At 33.4% G+C, this 26,868-nt stretch overlaps 2 protein-coding genes across 10 annotated transcripts in view; one reads left to right on the top strand and one right to left on the bottom strand.

Moving 5' to 3' along the window:
* The first annotated feature begins 324 nt into the window (after positions 1–324).
* Positions 325–3,455, top strand: Hpr1 (THO complex 1-like protein Hpr1). Of its 2 annotated transcripts, XM_085481492.1 has the most exons (9): positions 325–626; positions 721–1,410; positions 1,497–1,744; positions 1,890–1,916; positions 1,990–2,283; positions 2,368–2,517; positions 2,606–2,753; positions 2,824–3,057; positions 3,180–3,455. In XM_085481492.1, exons 1-9 carry the CDS (start codon positions 591–593, stop codon positions 3,333–3,335), a joined length of 1,983 nt encoding a protein of 660 aa, XP_085337618.1. In that variant the 5' UTR covers positions 325–590; the 3' UTR covers positions 3,336–3,455. The 2 variants fall into 2 exon arrangements, with proteins under 2 accessions (XP_085337618.1, XP_029173261.1); XM_029317428.2 differs by lacking the exon at positions 1,890–1,916 and having other exon boundaries at positions 326–626.
* Positions 3,456–4,008: 553 nt separating this feature from the next.
* The window catches only part of Mp (collagen XV/XVIII-type protein multiplexin), a 232,390-nt gene continuing 209,530 nt past the window's right edge, over positions 4,009–26,868 (bottom strand). For 4 of the 8 annotated variants that reach the window (XM_029317413.2, XM_029317420.2, XM_029317422.2 and 1 more), the window contains 18 exons: positions 21,877–21,958; positions 21,197–21,291; positions 19,864–20,040; positions 19,280–19,477; positions 12,669–12,698; positions 12,123–12,486; positions 11,167–11,558; positions 10,858–10,869; positions 10,492–10,596; positions 8,638–8,893; positions 8,265–8,342; positions 8,066–8,160; positions 7,890–7,982; positions 7,671–7,793; positions 7,555–7,569; positions 7,145–7,339; positions 6,940–7,055; positions 4,009–6,594 (listed from right to left, as the gene is read on the bottom strand). In XM_029317413.2, the coding sequence (XP_029173246.1) occupies positions 6,297–6,594; positions 6,940–7,055; positions 7,145–7,339; positions 7,555–7,569; positions 7,671–7,793; positions 7,890–7,982; positions 8,066–8,160; positions 8,265–8,342; positions 8,638–8,893; positions 10,492–10,596; positions 10,858–10,869; positions 11,167–11,558; positions 12,123–12,486; positions 12,669–12,698; positions 19,280–19,477; positions 19,864–20,040; positions 21,197–21,291; positions 21,877–21,958 (2,724 nt within the window). In that variant the 3' untranslated portion in view covers positions 4,009–6,296. The remainder of the gene's footprint in view (positions 6,595–6,939; positions 7,056–7,144; positions 7,340–7,554; positions 7,570–7,670; positions 7,794–7,889; positions 7,983–8,065; positions 8,161–8,264; positions 8,343–8,637; positions 8,894–10,491; positions 10,597–10,857; positions 10,870–11,166; positions 11,559–12,122; positions 12,487–12,668; positions 12,699–19,279; positions 19,478–19,863; positions 20,041–21,196; positions 21,292–21,876; positions 21,959–26,868) is intronic. The other 4 variants (XM_029317419.2, XM_029317415.2, XM_029317414.2 and 1 more) reach the window with 4 other exon arrangements.

The following is a 26,868-nucleotide window of genomic DNA, read 5'->3' as shown; positions in this document are numbered from 1 at the left end:
TCGGCCAATCGGAGTGAAAGGTCTCTGCGTCCTGATTGGTCAACCGGCGCTGGACTGTAGGATAAATGAAACGCTGCCCTCTAATATTTTAATTAAAATATTTTAAGTAATAATTTTATGAAAATTCTCTTATTTAAATATTTTTCAATATATTTTTTATACATGAAACATGAATTTGCAGAAAAATAAACAATATATTGTAAATAAAGTTTTATTAGCAAAACAGAAGGGAGAGAGCTTTTTTTCATTACCTGAAATTATAAATTATATGTACATTTTTTTTTCATTGTTTAAAATTTATGCTTGTGTAATCAACAATCGCTTACGTCAAACTTCCGTATTCGTCGGATCTCTTCAGAAGATCTTGCTTAGTATATCTCAGTTTACCTATCTTTAATACTATTTCGTCGATGCTTTTATCATCCTCTTAATATAATTGAATCTGATCTCTAATTCGAGCTCTAAAGAAGCAACAAATTTTCTGTTTTTAGGACCGGTTCTGAAAACTGTCAATTGTGTGATAATGTAAAATTGTTTAAACAATTAGAAGTTATTTTTAAGAAGACTTTATGGCAGTGGAATTATAGAAAATGGCAACATTCGAAGTGTTGAGAAAAGATTATAGTGTAAGTAAAAAGCATATAACCTTATTCTTCAGACTTTCGTTTATAGTGTTATAAAGTTGTATTTATAAAATATCTTGATTCTCCATTTTTTTAGGATTTATTGCAGCAATATTTTACTGCAGACGTCACATTGTTTCAAAAGAAATGTATTGAACGTTGCACAAACGATGGTGACAGAAAAGCGGCGGTCGATCAGGCACTTCGTGACACCTTGTTGGTGATTTTGACAGAAAATGCATCCGGCAACGTTCGTCCTTTGGAATTGTATATTACCTTTAGCATAGAACTATGCAGGAAAGATCTAGCGACAGCCAGTATGCCAGTCATGTTATTGGGCGACATTTTTGATTCGATGACTCTGGATAGATGTGAACAATTGTTCACTTTTGTCGAGAACAATGTTACCATATGGAAGGAGGACCTGTTTTTCTCTGCCTGCAAGAACAATCTGTTAAGAATGTGCAATGATTTGTTGAGGAGATTGTCACGATCGCAGCAAACTGTATTTTGTGGCAGAATTTTGCTATTTCTTGCAAAATTTTTTCCCGTCTCTGAGAGATCGGGTTTGAATATTGTCAGTGAATTTAATCTAGAAAATTATACAGAATTTGGTTCTGAAAAAGTGGAAGGGGATGACCTAGAGCAAATAACTAAAGATGAGGATAAGTCAGAAAATAAAATACCGATTGATTATAATTTGTATAGAAAATTTTGGGCTTTGCAAGATTTCTTCAGGAATCCAAATCAGTGTTATAGTAAAGTATATTGGAAAGTTTTTTCAGCTGTGAGTTTTGTATCATCTATATACATAAATAATTATATGTATTTTTATTATATATGATTTATTAAAAAATATACATTTTTTTAAAGCATGCATCTAATGTGCTATCAGCATTTGCATCTTTTAAATTGGAGGAGCAGCGTAATTATCCTACGACATGTATAAAAATGGATTCTTCAATGGAAGGCTCACACAAGGAAACCCACTACTTTGCAAAATATTTGACTAATCAGAAATTACTAGAATTGCAGTTGTCTGACTCCAATTTCAGACGATACGTGTTGCTGCAATTTCTCATTCTTTTCCAGTATCTGAATAGCACTGTAAAATTCAAGTCGTAAGTATCTTATACACTGATGCAATGAATATTTTGTAATAAATTCATAAACTTCCTCCTTTTGTTAAATTAATAAATTGCTTGATAACACGACACTAGTTACAATATCTTTGAATAGTCATAAAACAATGTTTGTTTTTCAAAGCTTCCTTGCCAGTGGCTATGAGACAAGGTCTGCTTTCCTTAAATTAAATGTCCCGTGACATGTACGTTATCGAAGCATTATGATGTTTGTCGTTTTTAAGTGAGATACATGAGCTCAAACCAGATCAGGTAGAATGGGTGAAGACTACCACAGAACAAGTTTACACTCTATTGTCCGAAACACCACCCGATGGACCCACGTTTGCGGAAACCGTGAAAAACATTTTAAAACGAGAGGAGCATTGGAACGCATGGAAAAATGATGGTTGTCCGCCTTTCAAGAGACCGGCGTCGGATATCAGCGACGAAGAACCACGGAAACCGAAGAGACTGAAACGAAGAATCGGTGATGTAATTAGGGATGCTCAAGCGATTGGCAAATATCACATGGGAAAGTAAATAATTTTCTAAAGTATATAATTACAATATTCTCGAACAAGTAAAAACTAGATAATTAAACTTACGTTATTTTTTAATAGTCCAGAACTTACTAAATTGTGGAATCTATGTCCTAACAATCTCGAAGCATGCAAATCGAAGGATAGAGATTTCCTCCCGTCTTTAGAAACATATTTTGAAGATGCCATAATGGAATTGGATCCTGCTGCAATGGTTGATGACAAATACAAGTAAATTTATAATATATATGCTTATATATGCTTATTTTATTATATATATGTTTTCACTTTAAATTGTTAATATTTTTGTATCTTATAGAAAAGTAAATGATGGTAATTTTGGTTGGAGAGCATTAAGATTGTTGGCAAGACGAAGCCCGCATTTCTTTGTTCACGGCAATTATCCTATAAATAAATTGCCTGAATATCTTGAGACAATGATAAAAAAAATTGCTAAAGATCGTCCAGTAAGTATTCAATATTAATTGTTATTCTGTAAATATATTTAATCTTGATTGCTCTAACTATATTTCATAGCAAACACAATCTGACACAAAATTGGAAACCGAGGAAACTCCGCCATCGGAATCTAACGATCAGGAATTCAACGAAGATGTTTTGAAGCAGGAAAGTGAACAAGATTCTGAAAGCGCCGACATAAAAGCCAGAAAATTGAATAAAGTTACACCAGAAATGGTAGGCAAATTATCGGAGAGCCTGAAAAACGATTGGAAAAAGTTAGCAACGAAATTTGGTTATACTAATGATGAGGTGCGCAGATATTAAATTTTTTTATATTATGATTAAATAAATGATTTAATGGGTTAGATGGGATTACATAATATAATGATAATGAGATAATGGAATTTTTTAATATACGTGATATGTTTTAGATTGCTTTTTTCGAAAGCAAAACAACACCATATGAACAATGCAAGACTATGCTCGAAATATGGGCAGAAGAGGATGAAGATGCGTCGGTCGAGAATTTAGCTTATATTTTAGAAGGTTTAAAATATACCGAAGCTTTAACGGTGCTCAGATCTTAAAGATCTCTATTAATTTATTTTACAATAACAGTACAATTGTAACAATCGTAAACAATTTATAATTCATAAGAATAATATGATAACTTTTCTATTTGTAATAAAAATTGATTCGACGTATTATGCATGTGTATTTTAATTTAGATTAATATTTAATGAAACCAGTAATTAATCCTCATTTTGTCTCTACTTACATTTAGATTATTATTTAGATTATTAACTGCACAGTATCTGACAGCAAAAAATAAACATACTATAGCAGTAAGCAACGAGTATTATGTTTTTCGTTCGTTACTTAATTATTTTGTAGTAAATGAAAAAAGATATAAAATCGTAAAGATGTTAGAAAAAAACGTACTAAGTTTTAAAATAATTGGAAGAATGTTAATTAAGTTATAGCTATATCTATATAACAGTATTAAATTGAACATAAATTAATAAAGCAATATTTATTATTACAAATAATAAATAACATTTTATTATGTATTTATATTATAACAAATTGTAATCAATTAGTATCTAATTTTCTGATTTCTTGGTCTGTTTTTAGCTTGAATATTTTATCGCTCTTTCATATCTAAATATGTGCTTTTATTAATTGAATTGATTTTACATTTGCACGTTATGCATATTTAAGAAAAAGCAAAGGAAGGGAAAACGTAACTCGATTAGGGACTCCTTTTCCTCTTTTATTTATAAAGACAATAATAAAGTGTACAAATAATATAAAATTTGGAAACGAAACCTTTTCAGTGCAAACTATATCGAAGGACAATCGATTGCATACACGAGATATCGATTATCGTACATGCCTTAAACGTATGAAATTAGGCGCGCGCGGATGCATGTACGCTCTCCGATACGTGCATAAATTCATGTAGTAAGACAGTAAATCTCGTGTGTGCGCGTTCCTGGATGCCACGAATTACTACTGACGACATTTAAAAAATCTCACGTATGTATGTACGTAGGAAATATACGCTGATAAGCATGTTGATAACCTAATAAGTATACATATGATAGTTTTACGATCGATCTCTACATACGTAATTGTAATAAATTAGATTAATGTTAACGGTATACCGCCACTTTATAGACACTGACTTAGATTCGATTTATGCTCAGTGTAACGGTCTAGAAATTTTTAAATCCTCTGTAAATAATAATGACAAAGGAATGATGTACGCGAACATATAATATGAATCATTACTATATCCATTTTTGCTATAACGGTTATTTGTTCATATGCTTTCAGGATTAGCTGATGAGGGATGTGCGCATCAAATTGGAACTCGAAATTATATCAAGGACGAAAGGCAATTCTTCTCATGATATTTGTGAATGAAATAATACTCAAGTCACATATATGTATGACTATTGATTTCAAGAAAAGGAATTGTAACAAAATCATGACTTTTCCATTTTTCATTCTTGACATTAATAAATAATTCCTATTTTTTTCAAAAATTTTTGTGACGGTTCTTTTCCAAAGATTTATATTTAAATAAATTGATTGTAGAAAATTTTACGAAAGCGATCAGTGATTTGATAAATGAACAACTTATCTTTATTGACTTATTAATAATACACGGAGCATAAATCTTCGACAGCGACTCACTGTCGTTTGAAACTCCTTAACTGATGTGTCTCTTATATCTAACATACACACTCAATATGTATCAGCTAAAATGTAAATGCAACTTGATCGCGCGGGTACGAACTTCGTTTAAGGTTTATTTAGAGCAGTGTTAGGTATTTTTTTTTTTTATAAATGATAGTCTGCATTTCGTAGCGCACGTGCCAAACATGATTGTTTGGATTTTAATCCGGCGAGTATAATTATGTCAGTTATTTTGTATTAGAGTAACAAGAGATTTACATGAACAATTTGAATGAGATTTGAATTCCAAACCGTATTACATTACATTTAGAAAAATCAAAATTAAATCTATTCGATTTGAAATGAAAGAATATTATATAAAAATAATATATAAAATTTATACATATTTTATATATATATTATCTTTCACATAAAAAATGAAAAAGAAACATGAATTTTTAATTATACATTTTGAATTCCGTTTTATATTATATTTCAATTTATAATTTTTTCAAAAGTATTAGAATTAAAAAAATATTTTTTATTTTGAAAAATATATGTGAATTTTTTGGAATAAGTTACATAACAAACACACAAAGGAGTAGAAAAAAAAAATAAAAAATGAATTAGCTAAATTAATGTTCTTTTCCGAAAATGTTTAACTTCTAAAGTTAATACTGTTTTGAATTCAAGTTCTCGATCTTTGCAATGATATGGCCATTGATACGATCATCAGATCGTAAAAATTCTCCTGAATTTTCTGAATTCTTTTGAATCATTTAAAATTGGCGTGTAGTGTTTAATGAGAAGGGGTATAATTAGACAGCCGCTTTTAACGCTTAAGTGCATCGTAAACGCGGGCCTGATCGAGTCGTGTGCGCGTATGTCTGAGGTCGTTCACGTGATGATCTATAAGTATTTTTGGACGTTTATATCTTGATGAAGGGAAACGTTTAACGAACGTTGAACTGCGATGGCTCCTCACAAAGAGATTCACGAACGATCGAAATTCTCGGTAATGACTGAGAGAAGATTGAGCATCCGATAGGAATACTCAATCTATACGACGAAACACTGACGAATGAGTATTTAGAGAGACGATCAGTCTTCTTTTTATCTTTAAGAAAGATTGAGAGGAAAGAGAACTGAGACGCGCGTTTGAAAAGCGGATGGTTAGTGTTACTCGTGACGGAAGTATAAGTAATTATACCTTTGGAATTTGAAGATGAGGCGCGATGACGCTGTTCGCGCGTTATTATTTCGCGATATGTATATCGATATGCCGGTTTAATTTTCGTGTTACGAGCGACGATGATAATCGAGAGAGAAAGGAAAAGAGAGAGACAGAGAGAGAAAGATAGTGTTCAGTATTGCGCGAGTTCCTCCAGATATTCCATATAGTCGTTCTCCGTCATCTCGACGTCGTCTTCCGATTCATTGTTGATGCTCCGCCGTCTCCTCACCAACTCGCTCGTCACCTCGATGCAAAGCAGCGCGAATTTATTGTCGCACGAATATCGCACTTGCTCCAGCAGCCGGCCACCGGTCAACGGCGAGCCCAATCCATAGCGATCTGAGCTGCTCGAGTGCCAGGCATCGCAATAAGTGTCCATCGCACGATCGCCAAGTTTGTGAGAGCCATGCCACGCGACTTTCGCAGGCCTGAAATAGGGAAATCGATCGATAATCAGTCTTAAAAAACTTAGCTTTGATAAATAATATTATACGTGATCATATAATTAGTTTGCCGTTTCGTAAAGTTATATATAATTTTCATCTAATATAAATATAAAAAATTAATATATATTTCTTTATAATTAAAAAAATATATCTTGCATATATATTGAGCAATAATTAATCTTAAAAAACTTAACTTTGAAAAATAATATACGCGATCATATAATTAGTTTGCCGTTTTGTAAGTTATATATAATTTTCATCTAATATAAATATAACAAATTAGTATATTTCTTCACAATTAAAAAAATATATCTTGTATATATTTACCACGCAAAGTCAGTCAGAATGTTCTTCCCGTTGAAACTGTAAATTCTGGGATTCTGAGAGAAGTACGCCCCGTTTCCGTTGAACATTTCTTTCCAAGAATTGAATAGCACATCGCCCTAAATAATTTTGATTATTTTTAACACAGAATGTTCGATTTAATAGAGAACACATACTAATAAATAAATATTATTTCCGTAGTAATTACCTTTATATTAACTATAGGAAGATCTCGATCTCCTAATCTGACGATACTATCGACGTTTTGAACTCGAGAGCTGAGAAAAGCTCGGAATGTACCTCTCAAGCCTGCTCGTCTTGCTTGTCGATAGCAAGCATAGTCTGCTCCTCGTATACCATGCATATCTCCGGTGAATGGTTCATTCAATGCAGCCATTCTCAACTAAAAAGTACATATAATTCATATGAAATAAATATTTTCAATCAAAATCGAATTTCATCACAATATCCGATGCATTGATTAAATTTTACAAATATTTCAATAAAAAAATTATTAGATCTTTTAGATTTTTTTAATTATTTGAAATAAAAAAAAACGAAATATTATATATTGTGGATGGAAATGGACGAAAAAATTTTAATTAAATATGATCTCACCATTCGCGGATACCACTGCGCAGCATGGAAAAATAGCGAATTATTTTCGAAATTAATAGGATTAATTTTTATAGACGTATTTTTTTACGCGAGATGAACTCAAGTTCTTAACTTACTCCTGTTCCGTCAGCCTTCACAGGTATCTGGTTAATTAAGTTTGACGCTTCGAAGGGAGGATTTGCTGGTGGCGGTGCTGTGGTTGGCGGTGCTGGCGTTGTAATGGGTAAAAGTGATCCGAGCTGAATGGTAATTTAAAAGAAAAATTCAGTTTTACCAAAAATTATATAACATTAAATATTATTAAAATTGCAATAATAATGAATGTTGGTACTGACCGCTATGTATTGCCATCCATTGTTAACTCTGACTAACAAAGCTTGTTCGTCTATGATGTAAGCCAGAGTTCCAACTGGACTGACACCAGACATCTGTAATTATACAAATGAAGAGTGTGTTAAAATCATATATTTTAAACATTCGTGTGAAGGAACGATGATTTTCAAAACTTTACTTTTGTCATGGCTTCTGTGTTTTGGAATGTAACAGCTCCTGGCACAATTTTCGTTGTACTTTCTAAAGGCCCCCTTGTGGCAGTAGTGACAGATCCTTGAAGAAAATGTTGATTAAAAATGTGTATTAAAATTAATCTTCCTTATAAGACACTTGAAATAACAATGGTATCGTTGCATAATATCATATTATTAACTTACCTAAGTGTTCTTTTAATTCTTTTAATTGTTTAAGTTCACGTAGAGCTATCAATTCGTCCAGACTACCTCTGGGTGATCCTGGCGGTATGTGAATACGAAATTTAATATGTTTAATTATGTCTAATTATGTTTATGAGTAAAAATAAAAAGCGCGTACTCGACGAAATGACATTAAAATGATTTAACAAAGAATAGGTTTATTATTAACAAAATCGATTACTAATTTGGAATATTAAACTCGAATCGACGTCTTAATTAAAATTATTATAATTATTATTAGTTGTAATTATTTTTAAAAAGTAATATCAAGGTAAATTTTCATCTGTATTATTGAATAGGAATAATTTTCATCGAGTTTTTTAAATATTTTTACCTTGTCTAGAACCGTAATAATCTCTTTCACCAAAAACGTGGCTTCTACCGATTCCGGGTTCACCTTTTTGTCCGATTAAGGATAATCCAGGCGGACCAGGGGGTCCGGGAGGACCTGGAGGTCCTGGAACTGGAATGTATTTTCCTTGGGACGGTGGTCCAGGAACTCCAGGTGGTCCTGGAGGTCCTCTTTGGCCCTCTCTTCCAGGTTGGCCAGGAATCCCGGGAAAACCTTCGTCTCCTTTATCACCTTTGATCTAAAGAAATATATTTAAATATGTAAATATAAATTTACGATAATTTTAACAACTGAGTAAAAACGTATATATTTTAACAGTTGCTATTATCAGTTTATTATGTCTCATCACTTTGACAGACACGAGATTTAGAACACGAGATTTAGATAGGTAGAAAGTCAGTAAGTAGTAAAATATATATATGGTCAGGCGTACAGGAGCGGTTGATTTATCGGAAATATAGAAAAATGAGATGCAACGATCGCTTAGGCGCATCACGTCGGCTTTCTGTCAATGTTTCTTCCTTGCGTTCTTTTTCACGAATGCTGAGACGGTTTATATCCTCTCTAGATCGTGGGAAGACGATATCGAAATTTTCTGTTCCCCGACCATGTGATCGCTCTTTCTCCAAGAATGATCTATCTTTGTCGTTATCAATGTTGCATTATTGCTCTTAAAAAAATGACGGATATCTGGAACAATTTTTCTTGTTTTCTATTTATACTTAGTAATTTTATGGAATTTTTATTAGAAAGATTTCTTTTTATTACATTCACCTGATCTGTGTAATTTCTTAATGATGGCATTGTTAAAAATTTTGCATAAAAATAGGATGATTCAGATGTAGCAACAAATATTTTAGACATTCTTTAACGAGTTCGTCTTCCTTCTTACTTTTTAACACAAAACTAAAAACATAGATAAAATTTTTAATTTTCAAATATAGATATATATACATTTATATACTATATGATCCAAATAAAATAAAAAAGTACTTGGAAAACAAAGCTTCACATTTTCTATTTATAATATGAAATTTATATTATTAAATCTGAAGCCTTTTGTCTAATAAATATACCCTCTGAAAATTTCTATTTTGAGAAAGAATTTTACAAGATCGACCAAAAACCTATTTTTAAATTATTATTCCATTTAGTCATTCCGTAAAAACTGTACAATTTTGTAATTGGTCGGTTTTACATGCCTCGTAATACTGGAAGTTGAAATTTATATTTAAAAGGATTATTATATTCGGATATATTTGGTTGCACACAAATACAGGCTCACAAGCAAAGCGAGGCGCCATATCGTGCGTATCAGTATGCGTTATTTGTCAGTTGTCGGGTGTGACAGCTCGCGAAACTCCACTCGCGCCGCGGGAGAGAAAATTTCTGTTTGGCGCAACGAATAAATTCAGCGATGAAGACGCGAGAAAAAACATGCATGCACGCCACACGCACTCTTGCATTAATTTCCATCACTCTGCCGTCTGTTGTTCAAAGACTTCTGTATCGTTTCATTTACAATTTACATCATTTATAATATATATTTTCTTGCTTTAATTTGTTACATCAAAATTACGCGACAGGGAAAAAGAGACGAAACAATTATTTTTACACTTCCACTGTATTTTTTTTCTTTAAAACAAAAGAGTGACTTCTCGTTGTTTGCGGATGAATGACTGACGAGCTAGTGCGAAAACTAAATTTCTAAGCGTTTTGATTTCTCGTTCTTGATTTTCACTTCACTAGCGGGCACTTAGATTTATATGTAAAGTTAGCGTGCGCGAGAAATTTACACGACCGATACCACGTCGAGAAACTAGAAGTTTTACTTACACCAACGGAAACACCGTAAGGACTCGGTGTGCCAGCCTCCCCCTTTTCTCCCTTGGGTCCCATTGGTCCGGTACTTCCAGGAATTCCAGGTGTCCCAGGACGACCCTGCAAAAGACAGTGATAGATGAATCGCTCGTTTAGGTTTTAATTAGTGCGGAGATTCGGTTTTATCATGATCGGATGCTTAGCGATTTATTTTTGATATGTACATTTAATAAAATTATTTGATTATTAAATTTATTTTTTATATATATAATTTTATATAATAATATATAAAAAATACTTATTTCGAGAATTATAAGAAAAATATTCCATGATATTTTGTATAAAATACATATGATTTAATGCAGTCTGATTAAGACTTACCTTCATCGAATTCTTCGGTTAGTATTGTAAAAAAGAGACATTATTTAGAAGTAAAAGCATAGAATTAGAAATAAACTATATCTCAAATCTTAGGATAATGCAATATAAATGACATATATTTATTTGAATGATATTTGCAATTGTTAATATGAAATACGTATGGAATGCGTATTATTATAACCAATGGCTATCTTATACAAATATTAATTACCATCAATAATCATACGTCAATATTGTCACGTAATTATTGTTATATAATTAGTATTACTGTGATATAATGTGAAATAATGTAAATTGTGAGATGCGTACCATCCATCCTGGTAAACCGATCTCTCCCGTAGTTCCTGGTTTTCCGGGAGGACCCACAGGACCAGGCGGTCCAGGTCGTCCTCTCCTACCTCGTTTTCCTTCGGCACCTTTCTCGCCTTTGATAGTGATATAGTCGCCAGAATTGGCAATGGTAGTAGCTCCAGGAGGACCTCTTTCGCCTCTCTCGCCCTTAGAACCAGGTATGCCGGCCGATCCTGATATCCCATCCTTACCAGGTTCGCCTTTATCTCCTTGAGGTCCTTGAATACCATTTATTCCGGGAATACCAGCTGGACCGGCATCACCCTTATCGCCTTTCTCGCCCTTCGTGCCCTTATCACCCTTATACCCGCGCGCTCCAGTATCTCCTTTGTCGCCCTTTGTGCCAAATCCTTAATTAAATAACATTTCCACGTTATATGTTGTCCTTTATCTCGACACAATAGATATTGAATTTCTCCAGCATAAAAATAACATTGCTAATAATAATCTATTATCCTTATACATACATGGTATTTTCTACTGTGATAGAGAATCATACACACACACACATATACTTGTCTCTGATATAAGATAAAATATATTGAAAAAAGAAAGTAAAATCGAAATGTTTTTAACTCTTATATTTTCCTAAGTTTAAAAATGTATATCTTTTTAAAAAAAATTAAAGATAAATAATAAAGACATAAATAATACAAAAATAAAGCAGCTTTCTTGACATAAATTATAGTACTATTTATATAGATAATTTTATTTAGTATCTTGCTAATATCAAATTGATTTTACCGCAGCTGACAATTAATAATATAATAAATCATATAAAAAAATTCAGGCAATTTCATTTTATATAAAAGATTACATAAAAAATTGGACGCGCAAGAATAAAAAATATCAATTGGATTTATTATTGCGCGCGAAAAAGAAATGTTTAAGAAAAAGTTTTTAAGATTGCTCACCTAGATCCCCTACGTTTATGCCACCGGGACCGCTCGCACCAGGTGGACCGGGTGGTCCCGGAGGTCCCGATTTTCCTTCGGGTCCTGTGTCGCCCTTATCACCCTTCTCGGCTGGCCGTCCATTTTCACCGGGTGCGCCAGGCAGACCGGGTGCGCCCGCTACGCCTGGTTCACCCTTAGAACCTTGAATTCCTCTGGGGCCGTCTTTCCCATGATCACCCTTGGCACCTTTGTGGCCTGGTTCACCCTTGATACCCTTAGACCCTGGTATTCCAGCTTCGCCTTTAGGGCCGGGGCTTCCTGAGATGCCCGGTTCACCCTTCTGTCCTGGGAGTCCCGGCCTCATCGTGATACCTCCTTCCGTCTAGATCCGACGAGGATTCAAATAAGCGATCGCGTTATGTTAAATAATGATAATGTATTTAACGTATTTTAATGAAGTTGCGCATAAATATTACTTTGACATCTTATGATTTGAGAGGGAAATTCCGAGTATCGGGAAAGATATTCGCGGTGCAATCAGGGAATGCTCCAGTCCGTACTCACCCTGTAAATATTTCGAGGCTTCCAACTGGGCTGCATGCGCATAATAATCGAAATTTCGCTATTAGATCGTTGGAATAACGTTGCGAGACTCAGAGCCTCGCGGTCGGACCGACACATTTGCCATTTGCGCGTTTGCATTTGCCATTGATTAGCACCGAATGATTGTTGCGCGAACAATCGTCAATGGCACGTGATTCACGATTGCTCTAGCGTAAATCGAATCTCGCCGATAGAATCGCAAGTGCAAATTTTATTCTTAAATGCACGAGTTTCCTACGCTCGCTATGTGATTTGAATCCTTTCAAATGTAAAATTGATTTTCAGACATGCAAAAAATGAAAAAAAAAAAGTTTACTCTGATTGAAATTACGTTTTGATTTTCTAAAGGATGTATAGTATGCTTGTGTGTATATAGAAAAGAGTAATTATTTCGTGATAATGAGAATATAATTTTTTTTTAGAATACTTACATACGTATACGTCAAGTATTTGAGAATAATCTTGTATATTCAATCGTGATAAAAATTCAAAATCACATGTGCTGTAATATTTATAGATTTCTTATTTCATACTTTCTTACGTTTAAAATAATTTTGATAAAAATAAGAAAATATTAATTATATTATTAATCGGTAATTTGCGATATGTGCAAATCTTTGCATAGAACAAAAAGTTAATTCGGGAAATAATTCCTTCTAAGATTTTCTTTTAATACCGGCTGTTTTCTGTAAGGCGAATATCTTTTTCACATTAGTACAGCATTTCGCTATAAATCATGTCACTGCGATTTTTGTATATCTATATATCAACGCCACCGTTTCATCGTTCGTCATATCCATTCAAAGCTTCTCGCGAATAGTTTGAAACTTTTAGACTTCTTCGGCTATTGATAAAATAGCGATATATGTATATATGTATAGCTTCTCTTCCATCTTCTATACTTGGCTACATCGATATTTATGTATACATCGATTTTTATCTTTGTAAGTATTTGTTGAATCTATTTTTATTATATTATCTTAATTTCTAATAAATGGACATTATCAAAAACAATTTCAATTGAAGTACCACTCAACAAATGCTCAAATTATGTACTAACAACATTAACTAATTTAATTAACAATGTTTGTTTCACAATTCAACAACATAATTCAATATTAATTCAATACTAATCGTGCGTATGTATTATTTAGTACACAATCTTTTTTTTAAATTTATACATAGAATTAATAAAAAGAGAGCGAGAGAACTCGTTCGCAGTAAAATTTATGAAAGTCTTTTCACAAAACATAGAACTAGGTCATAAAAAAAAAAAACATCTTTTTTCGCCCGAATTCAATGACATTCTTCACTCGTATCGAATTCTGCTTCCGCGTGTACCATGCGTGCCTATAAATCCGCTTCTGTTTTAAAGCAGTTCTCTCCAGCTTTAATGCGATTCCCGAATTTCCTCTTCTACTCCGTTTCCATTCATTCAAATTCCGGGCCGCGGCAAATTCTCTGAGAAACATCTGCCGCGAAACCGATCAGCGCGCGAACGTTTCGATGCACACACATCGAAACGTGCGAGCATCTCGATCGAGCGTTACCAGAGCGTCTTCGTCTTCAACTACGACATACTGGGGGTGCAACACTCGAGCGCATCTCTGAGCCTTCCTTCCTTCCTTCCTACCAAAGCGCAAACCTAGCCGGTGCATGCAGTAGCACAGCCTAGAAATTGGTTTCTGTATTCCCCAGGGAAATCGGGCTCTTGAACATCCGAGGAAGAACCGGCGCGAGGCGAGGTCACGTAAGATAACCGTTGCCAGTATGCGTGTGTCTGCCTTTGCATGAACTGTCTCGACGACAGACTTTTTGGTCTTTGATCCTACCGTGAAATATTTCTTGCCTTGTTTTTGCCAATACGCGTTTGCGTTTTAAATCGTTCTATTTTTGTTTTTCCATCCCCGCGATCGATCGCGCGGTTATTGAGTACGCAACGTGAAATTGTTGTTTTTGACACGATTAAGATATTTCTGGACAAAGTTGATTCCTTATTGCTTAATATCGTTGGACGACATTGTAGAGATTTTAAATGGCTAATTTTGAAAATAATATAAAATCAATATTAGAATTATTATGTATAATATAGGTATATACAGATATAATTAATATAATTATTATATGTTAAGCATATTATTAAAATCCTGTAATATTTGTAGAAATACAGATTGGATCTTGTAAGCACACCTTGCAAGTTGTTAGGAAGATTTAGATAATTTTATAGCTGATTCGACATAATTAGATTTACGCCACAAAAATATTTTCCTAATAAATCATTATTTTCATTTCTTGTTTTAAATTATTTGAAAACAATGGTTTTCCCATATTTTTATAAAAGAAATAGACTTAAAATTTTTTGAGTCGAGAGAATCTATCTCTGAAAAATAACACTACAGAAATGGAATGTGTACATCTAACATATCGAATTTTAATTTAAAATCTTTTTTAATATTTTGTTGAGAAAAAAATATGTTATGTAAGGTATTTCACAACATATCGATGGTCTCGACATTTTTATAATTTCATGACATTATAAAAACTTAAATCTCGAAAACGCTAGATTGTTAGATAATAATTCTTGTGATAAAACTGTGCTCTTATTAAATAATGATATGAATTATACAGAATATCAATAATAATTTTTGTCGCCGAATGCAAAGTAACTTACAATTAGATACATTATTTCGATATATTTTAAAGAAAATAACGAAATCGTTAATCCCGAATTATTATTTTTCTTTTAGAATATATTGAAATGTCTAGTTATTTTGCATTCGGTGACGAGTGGATTAATGACATCGCGAAATAAGATTAACAAAACGGTGCGTTTGGAATCGACAATCCGGAATATTATAACGACTTGGACACTATCCATACAGCTTCTTGGGAATCTTTATCAATGGTACAGCTGGCGTTAACGGGCCTTAAACAACAGCGGCGCATCCCCTATTGTCACAACGTGTAACCCCATTCGCCCTGCAAGCAACAACGCGCATATCCGATGATGTAGGTCGTTATGTGTCATGCGACTCGTGGTTTTCCTCAACTCCCGAGCAAAAGCTACAAGCTTACCGTTTCGTTGCCTCGTAAAGACGTATGTTTTCTTTACAGTTTGTATCTGAATAACCGATATTGCCGCAGCGCGAAAATATATCGCATGTACAAAAGATAGTGCAATCTAACTCGCGAAGTTGTCATTCTCTCTGTTCGGTGACAACGTAGTTTATATGAAATTATATACAGGGGAAGATTTGTAGAAGTAAGGTACAATAAACAGTGTTTAAAATATCTTCATCATAATTTTGTATTTAAAATATCAATATTCATTTCTGTTTATTTAAACCAAAAACGATTAAATAAAATGGTTTTTCGGAGCATCATATCGACACATCTATATTATTCTTCGTGTTTCTAAAAATATAAAAAAATAAAATTTGAAAATGCCATGGATGATATTGGACACATCGAACTGATGCTCCAAAAAAAAAAAAAAAAAAAAAAAAAAGGATACAATTTAATTGAAAAAAACCTTGATGGCATGACTACTGCTTTTATATTTACTGAATTGCAAATATATTGTATAGTTACAGTGTGTATTAATTCCGCTATCATTTTACACTACGATTGTAGCGACAGGAAGCTTCCGGTGCTTTCCGCGCTCTCAGCTTCGAGAGTAACGAGATTTTTTTCTCCGTCGCGAGACGCGTCTCAACAATTACCGGGTTGGGTCAACCTTTTTTTTTTCGCTGGTGTAACATTTGAAAACATGTCACTAGCACGTAAACAGAAAACTGTAACGCAAGGGAACATTTTGCATTCTCTCCTTTCTTTCTTTTTTTTTCTCTCTACGATCTTTCTCATAGCCGAGTATGAGGGCGGGATAAATATTGCGTCGATCTTTTCCAACGGTATGCGGGCGCATCTGCATCACACGGGTTTGTGTCGTGGATAAAGCGGAGCGATGCAGTCCGATAAGCGCGGCGATGCGATGCCCTCCATTCTACCACTATATTTTCGCGCGCGTCGCCACGCTTTTCCACCATGAGAGAGCCGCATAACAAGAGAACAAGGTGAAAAACGACCGCATCTCCGGGGGTAAATTGACGGTTTGAGGCGCGACAGGATCGTTACGTTCCCACGACAGCACGGAGATTTCTTTTCCCGCCCGTGGCCGGAAGCGCGTTTCAGGAATTGGACTTTCCCGCTGACTTTGACAGCGTGGAATATCAATCTTAAGTAGATTTAACTCGTTCCGCGAGATAGCTGCTGCTTTCCGAGCGTCCCCGAAATAGGTGTCTGCCCGAAAGAATTGTTACGAAAATCGGAAACATCGCGAAAGATAATGGGGACATTGAAAATAATGGGACATCGGAAAAGTCTGTAAGGAGATGAGAAATTTTGAAAAAGATTTTGCCTCTTTTTTTTAATACAAATCATTTAATAGGTGATATATATTTATATTACTGTTTCAACGACATTAATTGCATTCATAACAAGTATATGATAATAAAAAATGTCTTTTTTTTTCGTTATCAATCGAATTTTTCTTTCGTATTCCTTGAAACGTGTTGTAGTTACGAAGAAGGGCGGAAATGTTGTAACTACGCTCCGTTGCGCAGGTTCGGGAAGAGTTTATTTATTGGAAAAACCGGAAAATTCAGGAATTTCTCGAGCTGGCGTGTAGCATCCACTGCAAAGCGCATCCCTCATACAGAGAGTTCTCGCTAAAATTTTTACCACCATCAATATCGTGCGTATGCAGATGCACTTGCATGCTGTATATCGTTTTAATATCGTGGGCCTGTCAGTGCGCGATTCACAACCATTTTTCGTGGCTGGCAAAAAATTGAGTGAGACTTGCCACGTTGTTAAGAATGGATCAGGGCAAACTGCGACGAGAATGAGAAGGTAGAGAAAGAGAGAGAGAAAAAAAGAGAGAAAGCACACTGGGAAACGAGAGTACGTGTACGAGAAAAGGGAGGAGGTTGAGGGTCGGACTTACAACTCGACCGTTATTACGTGCACAGTTTCTTACTCCCCGAGGGGCGATATGCGTTCCATTTCCATTCAACGAATTTCTTGTCGCGTCGTCCTACGATGGTGAGGTAGGATCGCTGGTAGTTGTCGTTCTAGTACACGTAAAAGCGGCTACACGAGGGGGCAGTACATTTTCATACACTTCGAAGCGTGCGATAGTGTTAGATAATATTGCGATAATATTGCCGTTTTCTCGATAACCGGACATAAATTGGGTACTCACATTCTTTTACGAGAGCATCGGGACTTTATGCTTGATTAGTGCAATAAATATTCGATGTGTCCGATAAAACATCATGACACATACCTAAAATCGATATAATTACCATTGGAATTACACTTTTCGATTCAAATTTATCGCACGTTCAAAACTCGCATTGTATATCATTTTCCAATAAACAACTCGAATTTTTATCATACGAAACCAATTTCTCTTTTTAGAAAAAAAAAAAAAATTACTTCAAAATTTAGCACGCATGTTTTCTCTTGTATTTTTCACAAATATATTTGAAAGAATGTTCGTTCAATTTAATTTTTATATACAATGTAATAATCCGACAAATATGAATAAGAAATAATTAATGAGGATAATTTGCTGAGCTCACGCACAATGGATGGTACCAAATACAATCTTGAAATAGCATACTTTTGATAATAAGCTCGACGATTCCGCGGGAAAAGATATCGTCTCCATTTCCCACCGAGTTTCTCGTTGCTGCGTTGTCCGTTTCGGGAAAATAGCGAATAATACGACTGAGCCAGATTCATATGCGGATAATGAAAATTTCTTGAATGGAGATACTTATCTGCTTATTATAGCGACGACTTCGTACGGTCGGGCGCACTTGAATTTCCGCTACTTCGCAGTAATCGCGTACACAATAAATGTTCTTCTCTAGCGAAAATTTCTCAATGTCATATTCCTCGTGTTAACATTTTATCGCATCACCCTCCACTCTTCCCATTTTCATTTCCTTCCCGCTGCTATATTTAGCAGAAACCACCATTTAACCGAACATTCAGTTTGCTTTTATTATCCCTGCTGCTTATCTCATTAAACAATATAATGGAATTTATAAAGTTTTTAATTTTATAATCATTTAATTTTATATTAAATGTGACATTTGTTCCGTTGCGCTAAATGTGATTATATCGTTCTACAGTTAATAGAAATTATTTAACATTATGTCAACTCTAGATATATTGTTAAAAAGACATAAATCTCACAAATCATAAAGAGAAAAAAACTCTCATAAATAATCATTATCACGTTACGCCCTCATTTTCATTACAATAGCTCGCGTGGTCATTGGCGAGTTAATGGTAGTAAAAAGCAAATAATAAAAAAAGAAAATCTCGACGAAAGTTTTATGCAGATTGCAACTTGTCGCCAGAAATAATGGGCATAAAGAAAATCTCGTGAGGTAAGCAGAAATGGCGAGCGCAAGCCGCGAAAGAAGCATCGGGGAAAATATTTTAACTCGGCTTTCGGCCTTGGCATGACAGGTCATATTCAGACGTGGTCTACTTACGTCATAGCTAGAGAATTCTCCCTTTCCAGGCGGTCCCGGTGGACCTTGTGCGCCTTTTTCACCGGAAATTCCATCGCGACCTGGCTCGCCCTTTTGACCTTGGGGACCTTCCGGTCCCGGTATTCCAATATTACCCTTGTCACCTTTCGCCCCAGTCGGGCCTTGCAGCCCTCTTTCTCCTGGCTGTCCTGCCACACCCTGAAATCGTGACGTTAAACTTTGCAATTCAGCAAAACGATGTTATATCCATAAAAATTTGAAGCGCCAGAGATTGATATAGTTTTCGATCAAAATGATTAAATTTGACACGTGAAGAGATAGAAAGGAAAAAATTGGAGAAAATCTTGAAGTCGGATATAATAAATGGTTTATATAATAAAATCTTGTAATATTAGCAATACCGTTGCATTATTCAAGCATTTATTATTCTGTAAACATTTATTTTTTATATATATATATGATGTAGAGATACCGTAATACATTTGTTTTGCCGTAGCAAAACAACAAGACATAAGTGGTTGTATCATTTTCTAGCGTTTTGATAATATCTTGGAATATATTATATATAGAACAAAAATCGCTACCGTGAGACCCATTAAACCTTGCTTTCCCTCCTGTCCCGGTACGCCTGGTTCACCCTTCGGCCCTTGTATCATCTTCGGCATCGTAAAGGAAGACATTAAGGCCGTAGCATTACAGATGCACGTGCCAGGGTCTCCTTTTTGACCAGGTGGTCCCTGCGGTGTCCTCATTAGCAAATCCTGAAAAAAATCGGTTTATTTAATACTTCTATTATAATCTATAATTTTACTTTAGTGAATCAATTATATTAGCATTTATTATTATATATATTATATATTATTATATGTATATATAATTATTATATATTTATGAGTATTACGAAAAATGTTATAAAATAAACTATTTTTGTGTATTATAATAATATGAATAATAATACTAATATATTTTTCATAACACAAAATAATATAATTGAATTATTAAATAATAATATATCTTTTATATAATAATTCTGCCGCTAAAACCATTCAAATAATAAAACGAGAAGCTGGATTATTAATTTTATATTTTTTGCTCTTTTTTTCAGTTTAATTTTTACGCAACTTGTCATTCATTTCTTTATACAGCGATATAATCAAATTTTAATGGTGTCTAGAAGCGAGTAAATATATACTGTGTTTATATTGCATACTAAAATAACGGCGGAAGATAGTAAATACCGTGGAAGCGGTTTTGGTTATAATCAGTGTTACATGCGACAGGCACCGGTTCTCTAGCGTCGATGCTAAATTGACTCATGTGAATAACAAGATAAATGAGTGATCCCGGATTCAGGCGCATATATTCACAAGCTACCTTCAATATCATGGCGCTTGGATAGTTGCAAATGCAATCGCGGTCCCTACAGTTAATTTAACGAGATATGTCTATCACTATATTAGAAAACCAGATGTTTCCTCCATTAAGAAAATTTTTAAAGAAATCAATATCGCTATATAGACGAAGAATGCAATGAAATAAAATACAATCTATTAAGCTGGTTCGTACATATATAAAATTTGAAATAAGATAAAATATAATTTATATTTTATTTTTATATCAATGACATTTATATATGTATATCTTTTTTACTATAAACTATTTATTACATCTTTTTTATTCTATTTGAAATGTGGATCCACTTATTGTTAGATGAATTTATAAACGGATAATTCCAGAATTCCAGATAAATTCTATAACTGCGATTGCCACAATTTAATTATTATTAATTATTCAAATATATCGATTTAGGAGTTATCGAAAAAAGCACTAAAAAATAATTTACAGAAGAATTAATCTTTTTTTCTGTAATCACTAAAATTGGCTTATAATAAAGTCTTGATTGAGAAATTCACTCACCTCATCGCGACCAGGTGGGCCCGGAGGGCCTGGAGGACCCCTGACACTTTCACCTTTATCACCTTTGTCGCCTTTTTCGCCTTTCGGACCTTTATCTGAAAAAAAAAAAGAACAAATATATATCCATACGTCCGCGCAACTTCGTCACTTTATTTTGACACGCCGAGGTGATTTATGCGCGCGAAAAGTAGATTAAAAAAGTTTGCTTCATATTTTATCATCGTTTCTTCGTAGCGATACCTCCGAAGTCGACGACACGCATCGACATCGGCTATGGCAAAATTAATAAACGATTTTTAATGCGCCGTTTCATCCTTACTAGAAATATCAGATTTAAAGAAAAAAAGAGGAAATATTGATGTTCTTCCGATGCATTGATTAATGGAAGAACTGTTTGATTATCATCAAAACATCGTTACGATACATTGATATTTCACGAGTTAGTTTGAATATTCTCTCAATAGATTGGAAAAATATCCGTGATAAAAAACAATAAAAAACATATTCGATTGGAAGAAAATCGATAGTAAAACTTATTTTATATTTTTTAATTAAAAGAAGAATATAAATATTATAACGGGTGACGTAACATGAATTACTGAGACATGACGATGTAATGTCATATTTGACGAATAATTAAAGAATATAATATTTGATGATTAATATTTGGCTTTACTTACAATCTGGATTCGGAGGCGGAGGCGTGATGAATGGAGGTGGGTTACTCTCCTCGCTTTTGTCTTCGTCCGCATCCCGACCGATCTGAAAATAATATTATAAGCAATGCCGATAAGATTGGATTATGCTGTCCTGTCAGCGATACATAACAGGACGATTATCGAAGTCGTCATCGTCGATTGCCAATTCGGGACTTGATGCAAGGGGTGCGAGTAACAAATACAGCGTAGACATTATTTACAGTATTTGGTTGCGACGAAGATAGCGAAACAGGTCGGTTGGTTTATCGATCGTTTGCTGATTAGTTATTTTATATGCAAATTACAAGTATATATATTGTGTAAACCGCAATGTTGAAGTGACACGGCAATGTGTCGACCGTTTTTGATTAGCTTCACGAAGGGACGCCAAATATTTGCGTAGTGTTCGTATAACGTCATTGAAATTCATGAAACTATGTGAACGGGAACTTTTGCAGCGTTATGACAAGAAACGAGAATCAAGATTGGCCTAAAATAAATTTGTAATTATGTATAGATGAAATTCAAAAAATAAGACAGATAATAAAAGAGACACATAATAATGCCTGACTGACAATGAGAAATTAAGTATAATATTATTATTAATGATATTATACTTTATATAATATATATATAGTAAAACAATCTTATATAAGATATCTTGCTCTCTGCACGTTTCACCATGTCCCGATCCGGATCTTGTCACGGCCTGCCGTCGCAAATTATTAGCTAGTAGTATAAATGATCGCATGCGCCAGTTGTGAACAATGCAATGCCCAAGTAAAGTTCTCCAGACGTGATACCGGACCTGTCTTGTACGTTAAAAGCGAATAATACATCAAGCAGTGACGGTGATTAATGAACTTCCAAGCCAATCAGGCAGTATGGTTAGCACACATGACACCAGCCCTAAGTGTTTTCCGATAATTATCGGTAACGACGGCGCTTTATCGGGCTGAGTCGACGTCCGGTTAGGATTTTTCGCCGATCGAACACGTTCTTGCATTATTACAAAAAATATCGTATCCCACTTCCGTCGCACGAGAAATCTGTTAATTTGCTCAAATTCATCGAAATAACGATCTTGATCTTTTTGGATATCTTTTTATATATGAAGATATTAATGTAGAAAATATTATTTAAATATTAGGAGCATTTATACGTTAGATTGAATATTTAATGAGATTTTATAATATCTTACCTTCTGTGCCATTCACACAGCTTTCACCATTTTTTCCAATAAGTTTTTGCTTATTGGAATAAGTCAAATTGATTCGTTATACAGTAAAAGCATTAAAATGTAATAATTAATTATTTATAAAATCTAAAACGTAATATTTAAAAATTTAAAGTGAATCGTACAAATGATAAAATTTAATTATAATCTGCGTCATATACATAATTTTTATGTACTATATGTATATGTATAATGAACTTATGAATGCATTGGAATCTACATGCAGATATAAAAATATCAAAGCAATACTTGTTCGATATCTTTATCTCTATTAAAAAAGAGATAAATATTTTATATTCAAAAATATATAACTACAATGTAATTCGTGTGATTCGGTTTTTTTTTTTTTAACAATTATTCCCGATCGCTCGTTGTAGGACGAATGCACAAAGAGTTTAATATTTTTTCAATCTATTATTTCTCCAAACTAATACTTTTTTCGACAACCCAATATTTTTCCGAAATTATTTAATGAAAGAAAAGTTCTCATAGCAGATTGTATTTCTCGTCACAATAAAGATTTTGATTTTTTTTGAAACACGGTTTTTGTAAAAATTTTTTTTAAACGTTTGCTTTGGCTTACACTACGTATTTGAACGTCACCGACATGCGTGCGTACGAAAAAAATACATTTGTCGCATCTGTTGCGCAATTGCAATAACGCGTATCGAATAAAACAAAAGGAATACTCTTTCTCTCTCTCTCTCTCTCTCTCTCTCTCTCTCTCTCTCAGAATCAATATGTAACTATCCATAGCTTGCATTTATTGCATTCGGTTGCGGTGGATTTATAATGTCGCATTTAAATTAATGTCATTTATTATTAAGAGCATAATATAGTTATTTACGATTACAATTTGTACAATGAAAATTTAGAAAATAAAATAATAATAATAATGCACAAACAAGAATTACATTATATAATATATTATAATAGCTGGTTATATAAAATAGTATATCTCATTATTACCTTATTTTAGCAGGAGCATTGCATAAAGAAAACACTCCGAAATGTTATAATAATTGTTCGTTGTTATATTTACGTTTGATCTATTTTTCGACTCCATCAAATATCCAATTATTTATACAGCCGCACACAATAATAATTAATAATTCTTATTTTATTTCAATTTTCTACTTCCACGCGAAATTTATAGTGCACGATCAGCGTAGCTTGAATAATTATGTATTTTGACTTATACATACACACGTACACATACACGAAGTTACATACATTCGAGGGAAACGTGCACACTGGGAATACGAGCGAGGTTTCAGTTTCGGCGAATGAAGTTTCAGCTGGCTCTGCTGCAAACGCTCGTCATGTTTAATTCGTGTTTTTTTTTTTTTATATAGTACGTTCAGGATGGTGGAATTACGCGCATCTCCATATACGCACATACACATGGTAACGCGTAACACCTGCTGTGCGATCGCAGTAACACGTAGACCGGTAACGAGACACGTCCCCATCGAAATCGTTCACCCGGTACACACCTGATCAACCCTCCTATGCACGACCGCGTCTTTGCATTTCGCCACCATACCGTACCGCACATTCCCGAAGCTTTTCGCGAAGTGCGGGATTTTACGGGTGAAATAAATTCCGTTCTCTCTTTCTTTCTCTCGTTTTTTTCTCGCGCGCGAAGAAAAGCTTGCGCCACAACTTTGTCCGAATTTCCGGGCGAGAGAACGAAAAGCAGGATCTCTCACCAAGGATTCGTGATAATGCAGGATTGCTATCATAAGAATATATGCGTTTATTATTTGATCCATATAGCTTTGCAATCGGAATAAAAATTGAATCAGAATTAATTCGTGGAGTCGACTTGTTATTCGTTGTTACTTATCAAAATAGATTTTTGATTATTAAGTGGTAACACAATTCATATATTTCTATCTCTTTCGCTAATCTATACATTTGATTCATATGATGAAGTATTAATAGACAGTGAGAGTGTATTTATAAAATGCATAAATAATTGAAAATAATTATTTTTTAAATCTATACTAATATATAAAGAGATTTGTTTATTGTTCGGGGTAATCTCAGAAACTATTTAACCGATTTGAAAAAAATCTTTGATTGGTGGATAATTTTAGAGTACCTCCTGAGTAGCATAGGCTATATAGTTTGCTGCATCCAATAATAATTTTTTAAAACAGTAATTTATTTGAACACTCATAATTTAGATTTTTTATATTTGTATGTTACAGGGAACGTAGAATTTGGGAGTGCCGTTAAAAGTATCGTGCGTACAAGTGCGGGAATGCCGTTAATTAAAAGTATCGCACGTACGAGTGCAGGAGTGCTGTTAAAAGTATCGCGCGTGTTATCAACTTTGACGACTCTGACAACTTGAGAGGAGGAGGAGGCCTGGAAGAGTCATCGGGCATCAGCGGAGCAACTCTAAGGTGAATATATATATCGTTGTTTATATATTAATTATTATAAATCATATTTAATTAAGTCACATTTATTTGAACAATTTAAATAAGGGAAACTTAGAGATATTAGGATAAATTTTTAAAAGATATTATATAAATATTTATATAAATCCCCTATAAAAGTTTCTACTTTAAAAATTTTTTTTAATTTATAACATTGTTTTATTATATATTTTATATATAGTTTATTATTGTTTATGCACCAAATGTAAAGTTTGGCCCATCCAATAATAATTTTTTTAAATAATAATTAATTTGAAATGCTGCTATAATTAAAATTTTATATTTGTATGTTACAGACAACGTAGCTTCAACATCAATTACTCCGTTGTTGTGCATCGGTGTTAATGAGTTAAATAAATTTTTATTTAATTTTGAGGTAACTTGATTTAGAGATCGTAGTTGTAGATTGTACTATAAATTGTTGGTTGTAAACAGATTTGTTGCCTCAAAATGGATAGACTAGAATAAATTAGATTAAACTTATTTAGATTGGATTTTTAATAGATGCCTTTAATATACATTAAAGGATATTACTTACACGTATAAATTAAATAAATTAAATAAATTAAAAAAAGATATCAAAAAGAATTTCAATTCAGATTTTACTTATTTTATTTAAAGAACCGCGCTTTTTATTTTAATCAATGCATAGTAACAACTGCGTTATATATATATACAAAAATAACTTATTCTTTTAACAAACGTTAATTATCCTAATTTTTTTGTAGTCTATCCATCTATGTATAATGTGATATATGAAAATATCTTACTTTGATGATGTAAATCCAAATTATCGATCAATTAAATAATGTATATAATATGAATGTTTTAATGAATTTTATTTTATTATAAACCTATTACAAATTTTATTATAAGAAATATATACCTATATATTATTAGAAATCGTATCCGAGCGTAAAATTACGCTCATGTACCGGTGATGATAATTAATCGGAAATGGGAACAGTTATTTATTGATATTTCCGAGGAATCAAAGTTACATCTTTGATTAGATGTAAGCAGAATGATGTTGGCCAATAAAGGTAGCCAGTGGCCTAAAAAATAGCTGATTCGTGGGAATAATAAGTACACAAATTTTATATATATGTATACATTATGTGTATATAAAATTTAAATGCATAATTTATTTAAAAATGCAATAATTAAAACTATTATTATTTGGAATAATAATTCCAAAATAATTATGAGCATATCAAGAGAACTATTATTCATATTGAAATAGAATAAAATTTACACTAAAATACTAAATAGAATATATATTTTAGT

Source organism: Nylanderia fulva, unplaced genomic scaffold (genome assembly GCF_048542155.1).
Source record: "Nylanderia fulva isolate GAGA-0341 unplaced genomic scaffold, ASM4854215v1 Scaffold1, whole genome shotgun sequence".
NCBI lineage: Eukaryota > Metazoa > Arthropoda > Insecta > Hymenoptera > Formicidae > Nylanderia > Nylanderia fulva.
The sequence above is the reverse complement of the archived record's forward strand: the minus strand, read 5'-3'. Positions and strand labels throughout refer to the sequence as shown.